Source organism: Epinephelus moara, chromosome 16, assembly GCF_006386435.1.
Source record: "Epinephelus moara isolate mb chromosome 16, YSFRI_EMoa_1.0, whole genome shotgun sequence".
NCBI classification, from domain to species: Eukaryota; Metazoa; Chordata; class Actinopteri; order Perciformes; family Serranidae; genus Epinephelus; species Epinephelus moara.
Genome location: NC_065521.1, coordinates 5,740,851 through 5,749,762, shown reverse-complemented (window position 1 = coordinate 5,749,762; position 8,912 = coordinate 5,740,851). Strand labels below are relative to the sequence as shown.

The window sequence follows — 8,912 nt, the reverse complement described above, 5'->3', positions numbered from 1 at the left end:
TTTCTTAAGTCCACTTCACCCAAAATTATTTCGATCTCCGCTTCGGAAAAATTATTTTTTCTTTCTTTCTCTTTCTTTCTTTGCGCCATGACTGACAGGTTGACAGGATGCACCTACACCTCCTTATGTGGTGGTCATTGGCTATTCATGGGCGGGGATTTATGCTAATTGCTGATTACCGGGAGCGCGCTGTCACTTTACGATGGATTGACATTCATGATCATACACACGTGTTTACGATCAAATCTGAGTTTCCCGCGGCGTTCCTGAATCCGGAGTAGGGTTTTAGTAGAGTAGGCTTTTATGTGCAAATCTACACACAGATTCACTCACTTTTCATGAATGAGACCTATTGTTTTTATTTATATTCATTATTTTATTATGATTTTATTGATGTTTTTATTTTTGCACTGTGGTCACTGACTGAGAAACGACAATAAATACCTTGAATCTTGAATCTTATCCCACAGTAGTGGTACCGTAGTACTACGGTACTCCAACATTATGGTATCATATGTACCGTGGTGTTTTAGTACTGTGGTCTACCGTTGGTACCAGTATACCGTGCAACACTAACCCACACATATAACAGACACCGTATTTCTTAAACTGTAACACACTGACATTGCTATTTTAATCATTACAACACAAAATGAATACAGACTGATCCCACCAAGCTAGCAAGCATGCTGCCACCGATCTCTAATGTCTAATCAGCTAAATAAATTCACTTGCTAACATGCCTTTTGACACAGATATTTACCACCAGTGTATTGCTTGTAATTCAGAAAACAAATGTACACAGTCATTAAACATATTACAACCGTTGTTCTAAACCGTAAGGCCCTGATCACACAGAAAGCATTTTAGCAGCTGGAGGCAGCTTTTGTAATTATTTTCATTGAGAATGAAGCTTTTTGCATGCGTTTTTTGGGTTGCGACGCACTTCGCGTTTCTGCACACCAAGTGCCTGGCATTTTTGCCAGAGTGCTCTGAACTTCTAAAGTTGAAAACACTTCAACTCAGAACTGAAAAGTGCCCCATGTCATCTCGGCCTTTTCCCATTTTCCAATGGGATGACTTGAGAAGTGGGCTTTCTGTGGTGGTCACCACATAGGCTGACCAAACGTCCTCTTTTGCCCGGACATGTCCACTTTTCACGTCCCGTCCGGGGCGTCCAGGGGGTTTTTATAAACTGATGATAATGTCCGGTTTTCCGTGTGTTTGTGTGCGTGTGTTAGAGTTTCTGTCCGAACCCGAACCGAGCCCGATATTATTTAATTACCAAAGCACTGAGTTTGTGTTACACAGTGGTAACAGGCTATTTAACAGGCCGGGCGTGCGCCGTGGGTGCTCAGCTGCGGAGAGGGAGACCTCCGTGTTTGAGACGGGAGCGGGAGGCGGGAGGTCCGACGCTTCTAGCGAGAGGAGAGGGAGAAATAAAACAAAATAAGATAAAATAGGAAAAACCTGTCTCCCTCTTTTATTTTATTTTCAGCGTTTAATCAAGGCGGAGGCGGGCGGCTGGAGGTCCGAGACTTCCAGCGAGGGGAGAGGTAGAAACAAACAGCCAATGTGTGTCTGTGTGTGTTATGTTCAGGTGTTGTCACGTAAATAACAGTGCCCAAGCAATAAACAGGACAGACAATAGGATTTTATTTATTTTTACACTACATTTTCACTGAAAGCTGACCGAATCCGACCCGAGCCCGAATACAATTTATAGCTACATTTTTGACCAAACCCGGCCCGACCTGTCGGGTACCGTCGGGCTCGGATCGCCACACTCTAGTGTGTGTATGTGTCCCCTATTGGGGCCTATCTGAATTTCTGTCTTTGAGAGACATTATTTTGTAATATAACTGAATTTTCTATCCATACATATACATTTTAATTATATTAAAATTATAAGGCATCTTTGAGTAAACTGCGAGTATCATTTAAGTAGGCTATGTCATGGCTGGCCGAGTGTCCTCTTTTTTGGAAATCAAAATATGGTCACCCTATCACCACAACAAGTTTACAGTTGGTAAACAATGGAGGAGAAACTTGTGGTAGCGGTTGCTGGATACCCAGAGCTATACAGCTCGACGATAGACAGCTGGTTGTCAATCTGCCCCCCAGTCATCCTAAAATATGCCTTGAGACGACCGTCATAAAGGCAAAGCTCCTTAACCAACTGGAGGTATTCCCCCTGACCCACTCTCTTTTTTAGGGTCTCATGTACCCACACAGATCTCTGTTTCCCTGTGCCCAATATACTATACTGACAACAAGTCACCCTAAACCAGAGCAGAAAGGTTAGGATGAGGAGGTGAGGGCTTGGTTGCCTGGCAACATAAAAAGCCACAGCAAGCTTTTTTTTTTTTTTTTTTGAAACTAGCAAAAAAATACCCACAAAAGTGCGCCTTACGTTTTGCAACCTGCAAAATGCTTTCTATGTGATCGGGGCCTAAGGGGAGATAGACAGAAAGGAAGTGGACAGAGTGTTGCTGGCTTTAAGTGCGAAGTGTAATGAACGAGCTGCGAGCAACATGCTCCCCTCCCCTACAGGAAAAATCCAAATGCTGTGCAAACAAAGCATCTCTATAGCAAAGCAATGGATTACAGATATCAACTGATAATTCAACTTAGAAAACTAAACATTAAAAATTGTTTTTCAACGCATCTTAGCAACATATCAAAGGAATCAAATTAGCGTGCATTTTCAAAATAATTAAATAATAATAGTAATTGATTTAATTATTAATTTATAATTAATTTTGTTTTCTTTTACATTTAGTGCACATTTTTATATCCATTACATTTTCCCCAGGAGTTTCCTGATTAGTAATCCAGCCATGAATCACATGATCTGTATTTGAAAATGAATTACTGTTATGCTAAATACAAAACGACTGTAATCACAATGCAGATCCAGACAAAGAAGGTTTATCATAAAGGCACAAAAAACTGTTCAGGGGCTGAATTGGGTCTGTGGAGGGGAATGGCAAGGGCAAGACAGTCTGTGGGAGGAGGGGAACAAAAACTCGGGCTGAGGCATGAGGCTGAACATGGCTGGCTGGTTGGAGGAGTGAAAATGGCAGAGCACTGAAAAAAGACAAAAAACAAAAACAGGTTATCAAGGCAGCAGTACAAGGTCCGTGATCCAAGAGCAAAATCCAAAAGTCAAAAACAGGATCAAAAACCGGTGAGCAAAAACACAAGTTGATAGCAAAGAATGGAGCCTAGTAGTTACCATGAGGGTTTCAACAACAAACTGGCGAAGAATGGAGAGGAGAACCAGGCTTTTATGCTGCAGTGGTTGGAGTTGATGTGGAACAGGTGTGCTGATGACAGATGCAGAGCAGGAGTGCAGAGATCAGGAGACTGACGGGAGCCACCCCCCGCCAGGGAATACCAAGTGAAGGCAGAACTGAAGGAGGGAGCAAAAAGAAAACAAAACAAAAGGACAACAGATTCCTTACAGTTACATTTCTTGGTTTTCTGCTTTTTACCTGTAGATGAATATAACTCCAGTATCCAGGAGAAGCTCCCTCTCATCATCGGTTCCACTGCTGCAGGGATAGTCTTCATCATTGCCATCACTGTCCTCATAATTGTTTGCCGCAGGTAAGCCAGTAATGTTACAGGCCATGTGTGTTTCCATTCAAATACCAAACACTATGTACTGTTAAAAAAGTATTATTTAATGGTGGCCTATTTCCATTGCTTGCTGTTAGATCAGCTGTAATTGTGCCATAAAACCAAAACAATGAGCTAAATTAGCCTAAGCACTGAAGAGCTGAGGAGATGGTGACAAGTCTGTGTTGGTTCATGACTAAATGAAACCCTGTTTCATATTATACATTGTCTCCCAGAACCAGATACACCTAACCAACTAGGTTTAGCTAAACCCATTAGATTCCACAATAGAAAAAAAACCCTCTCTGGGTTGTTAGCATTTCCTGTTTACAGTAACAATGATCTTGCATTGGCACTGCCAAGTCTAGATGCAGTGTTGAAAAATAGCTTCAGGAGATAGCAGAAGGGGAGAATTCAATCTGTAATAGGCAGCCAGTGGCAGGCTTACATACATAGTCACATCCTTTAAGCCAGACTACATTACATGTTATCAGTGACTTTGTGCTAATATAGAAATACTGATGACAAGAGCCACCAGGCGCAGAAAATGTGAATTGCCGCACCATGGCACGTCATGTAACGCATGTCAAGCACACACTGGATGGGTCACACTGCAGCTCGTTAACAGATGACCATGTGAAGTAAATACTACTTTTACTGAAAGATCTAACATCCTCCACCTCTGCAATAGCTTAAAATCATGCGCGGAGAGCCTCTAATTGAAATTGATTTGGAACTGCCGTAGGAGCAGAAAAGAAGTGCTGCCACGGGAGCTGGTATGCACAAGCAGAGAACGTGTGGGGGGAAAATGCATTTAATTCCGGGGTTGGTGAGGCTGGAAATAGAACAGTAGCATGAAGTACCACATGGCAGCACGTCCAGGAGCGCCGACAAACGCCTAGCCACCACCAGTCTAGGGTTGTACTTTGAAAATAATAGCGGCTTGCTTTTTGATGCTTGGTGTTTGCTGCTGGTGTTTTGGACTTACATTGTTGATATGGAACATGTTCACCATAGCCTGTCCTGGGAATGGAACAGGGAATGATCCAGATCCTCATCACATCAGCATTTGTTCATGTGCACATCTCTTACAAAGCCATGGAGAAAGCATAGAATAGCACAGATTCCTATTACAAGTAAAATTGTACCACTAACACACCCTACTGCACATCTCCTTTCACTTTTTAACAGTCAAAATCACAACTATGCACAACCAAAACTACCAAGCAAGGCTAGAACAAAACTGTGCATCTGACAGAAATTTGTCTTCACTGGTATTAAACCCCGCTGTATGTGTGTTTAAAAATACATTTGCAACTCAAGGTCCACCTACCAGCTTTTCCAGAGCTTCATCCATATCACATGGTCTTCATCAGTGGATGGAGGTGCGCAGTGCATGTGATCATGGAGGCCTCTGTGTTTTTGTCCCCAGCAGGAGAAGTTCTGACAGAACAGAATCAGAGTACACAGACAAACTCCAACATTACACCAGTGGTCACAGTAAGTAACACTTTTAACTGTGCACACTGTCCTGTTATCACATAACACTGATGTTACATATAGCAGGTTTTGGTTTGGTAGAGTCTGTAAAAAATGCAGCTCCTTTTTGCCGTATGGTGTTATGTTTCGGCTTGTAGTGTGTATAGCTGTTGATGTCTATTCTATCTTTCTGTTGAAGTGTCACCAGGAATGAAGATCTACATTGATCCCTTCACATATGAAGACCCTAATGAAGCAGTCAGAGAGTTTGCCAAGGAGATTGATATTACCTGTGTCAAGATTGAACAAGTTATTGGTGCAGGTAAAGAAAAACAGTACATGAGAAAGAAAATGGTATCAGGTATCAGAGGAAGCAGGTTAGGACTGAAAAAAGCAGGGCTCTGAGGGTACTCACTGCTTAGTACATCAGGGCATGCCTTATCATATCCATGTTACATTATCAAATGGGATGAAAACACATGCGCCTATGTGGAAAGCCTTAAGGCAGAGAGAGCACACCTCTCCGCCCTTCCATGTGTGTATGAGGAAAGCCTGAGGCAGAGAGAGCAGCAGGAAAGACCCCAGGAACAGAGCAGAGCAAGAATCAGTGACAAACAGAAATTACACTGATAAGTCAATCACAATGTGAAAAGGAGGAGCTGGGGTGAAGGCACGTCGCCAAGTGGCTTGCAAAGCAGCAAGAGTACGCAGGTCAAAGCAGTTTAAATAAGGCGCCCTGAATGAGATTTGCTAATTGGTAACATAGAAGGAAAGCATGTTATCTATCATCTGACTACCTTCCATCAGTCAGCTGCTCCATCAGTTGATTTGGCTGCTTGAGATCAGCTGATGTAGCTGGGATGTGAGCAGAGCTTGACATTATGGCCTGAACTAATGCTTTGCTCAATTTAATGTATCATTCCTGTCAAGATTATTTCATAGAAAACTCTGATAGTGTTACTTCTAGTTCAGTTACTCAGATTTGTTTTTCTTTCTTTTAAATATTAAAGCAGTAGCTACAAGTTTTAGACTGAGACATGATCAGTTTAACTCTGCTGTTCTAAAATGCCATTCATTCTTCACTCTTCACTGAATTCTCTTGTCCTTCTGTCAGGTGAGTTTGGGGAGGTGTGCAGCGGAAACCTGCGGCTGCCTGGGAAAAGAGAGATCCTGGTGGCTATCAAGACGCTGAAGGCGGGCTACACTGAACGCCAGAGGCGGGACTTTCTGAGCGAAGCATCCATCATGGGTCAGTTCGACCACCCCAACATCATCCATCTGGAGGGGGTAGTGACCAAAAGCAGCCCTGTGATGATCATCACTGAGTTCATGGAGAACGGCTCCCTTGACTCCTTCCTCAGGGTAAAGAAGACACACTGAATAATGACTGAGTTGCTCCTGAAGCACTCATCATGAACTACTGTCTTTTTCAAAGCAAGTCACAGACTACAGAACAAGTGTTAAATATGCAGGAAGTTCTGCTAATGAGCGTAAGTGCCTACATTACACCAGGGTCAGATTTAGTCAGTGATAAATGGTGTCTGAGGTCATGCTTTGAGTGCTAAATATGGCAATATTGATAACTGATACATAAATAAACTATTGTTAATATTATTACTGTTTCATCAAAATATTTTTACCTGTTTTAAACAAAAAATCCTGTATTTGAATCAGGAGCTAATAAATGGATGGATATTATCAGTTGCCACTGAATGAACAAAGTGATTAATGTTATGTATTTGAGGCATACGTAGGAGACATCCTCTCATCTGGCAGCAGTTGTTTTTGTAACAAATAAAGTTTATGTAGATTTGTGGGGTTTGTATTAACCCAAACAATATTACCATAAATCAGATAGGGATAAATAATGGAATAATATAAAGTAAATAAACATTTACAAAACGTCGTAGTTTGCTTATGATCCCCAGTGACTTTAAAATTTTGTTACAGATAAAATTAGTATGTGTTTTTCATTTTAAGTTTTTTCAACTAAAATGACTAAACAAGAGTGTGAGAGAAATTTCTTTTCCATCTATGACAGGCCATAATAGTCCCTATCATACCTCGTGCTACTTCAATTTCAATTCAATTTCAATTTTATTTATAAAGCCCAATATCACAAATCGCAATTTGCCTCAGAGGGCTTTACAGCACATGACATCCCTCTTTCCTTTGGACCCTCACAGCGGATAAGGAAAAACTTGCCAAAAAAACCCTTTAACAGGGAAAAAAATGGCAGAAACCTCAGGAAGAGCAACTGAGGAGGGATCCCTCTTCAGGAAGGACAGACATGCAATAAATGTCGTACAGAACAGATCAACACTGAAGCAAATATGATGAAATTTGATGTTTTAACATTTAAGAGTTTATTGAGTTGAAACCATCTTGCCACAATCACCATTTCCTCACTTGTGTTTATTATGAGAGTGTGTAAGTCAGTATGTGATAAAATCATGTTTGTATCATCCACAAACAAAATGGGAAAAGAACATTTTCAAACTACTGAAAAATCAATTATGTAAATGAGAAATAATAAGGGTTCTAAAAATAGATCCTTGTGGTACGCCACATGCTTTATGAACAGTGTTTGAAGCACATCCATTTATAGATACATTTTGCTCTATTTCACTAATGTAACTCCTCAACCACTTCAGTGTATCACCTTGGAATTGTGTTTTAATTTAACAAAATATCATAATTAATGGTGTCAAATGCTTTAGAGATATCTAAAAAATATACCAAGCGCAAATTTGTTATTATTAATTTATTATCATTCACTGTATGCATTTTGTCCACAAGCTGTAAAAGTGCCATAAAGGTAGAATTATCCCTCCTACATCTTATATGATGCTCTTATAAGATGGTATTTTCATTTAAATGCATAAAATTTCTGGTGCATATAAATTTTTCAAAATCTTTGTAAAGCAAGGTAAAAGATATAGTTTGTAATACTGGGGCGGCATAGCTAAACTATCGTTCATTTTGTGATGAAAGTACCAAATTGGGTACACTCATTGCTGAATATATGTTGAATGAATCTGGATATTGGGGCATCGCAAAAATGCACCCTAGTTGCCATAGCAACCATTTATTCAATAAAATTAATCAAAAATATTTAAATGATCCATTACAGTATTTTAAAAATGTAAATATGTATTAAATTAAGAAGAATACAGTTAGACACACTCACAGTTCACATTAAATTAAGAACAAGCGCAAATTCGCAATAGCTGCGACCTCATACATGCATGCATCCACACAACATGCATACACACAACCTCAAGAAAAGCAAAATTTTCATTTTGAAATGCTTAGTATAGTGCCACCTATGAATGAATCCTGGTCATTTTTTCTGGCATAGTTACTCATGGTCTCTACTTGCAGTATGCAAGTAGAGATCCAATTAACGGGACGGGTCCATGGGCAGGTAGGATTCAATTGCCTGCTGTGGCCACCAGGGGGCGAGTTTCTGATGCCCCAGTATCCAGATTTGTTCTAAATATATTTGTCAACACATCTGCCAAATTTGGTGCTTTTATCACAAAATTGAACGATTCTAGAAAAATATTGAGCTATGCTGCCCCACTAATCTGGCAAATGATTTAAATATTTTCATTTTTTGCTTTTTAAGGAGCAACACAGGAAGACAAGCCAACGAGGAGGCCGTAAACTGTGAATGAGAAGCTAATAAAACGTTTTTAAAAGCTCTTGTTCTGTTCTATTACATTTTTATAAAGCTTTTTCCACTTTAATATGCCTCTAAATTATATTTGTGGCACTAAAAACATGAAACAGCACCTATAGGATAG

General features: G+C 40.2%; 1 protein-coding gene across 7 annotated transcripts in view; it reads left to right on the top strand.

Annotated features, from left to right (window-relative positions):
• Nucleotides 1-8,912, top strand: part of LOC126402518 (ephrin type-B receptor 2-like) — a 146,707-nt gene that overhangs the window by 111,423 nt on the left and 26,372 nt on the right. For 5 of the 7 annotated variants that reach the window (XM_050064592.1, XM_050064595.1, XM_050064593.1 and 2 more), the window contains exons 8-11: nucleotides 3,504-3,612; nucleotides 5,057-5,124; nucleotides 5,303-5,425; nucleotides 6,218-6,465. In XM_050064592.1, coding sequence (XP_049920549.1) covers nucleotides 3,504-3,612; nucleotides 5,057-5,124; nucleotides 5,303-5,425; nucleotides 6,218-6,465 — 548 coding nt within the window. Of the gene's footprint in view, nucleotides 1-3,503; nucleotides 3,613-4,947; nucleotides 5,125-5,302; nucleotides 5,426-6,217; nucleotides 6,466-8,912 lie in introns of those variants that run through there. The other 2 variants (XM_050064591.1, XM_050064597.1) reach the window with 2 other exon arrangements.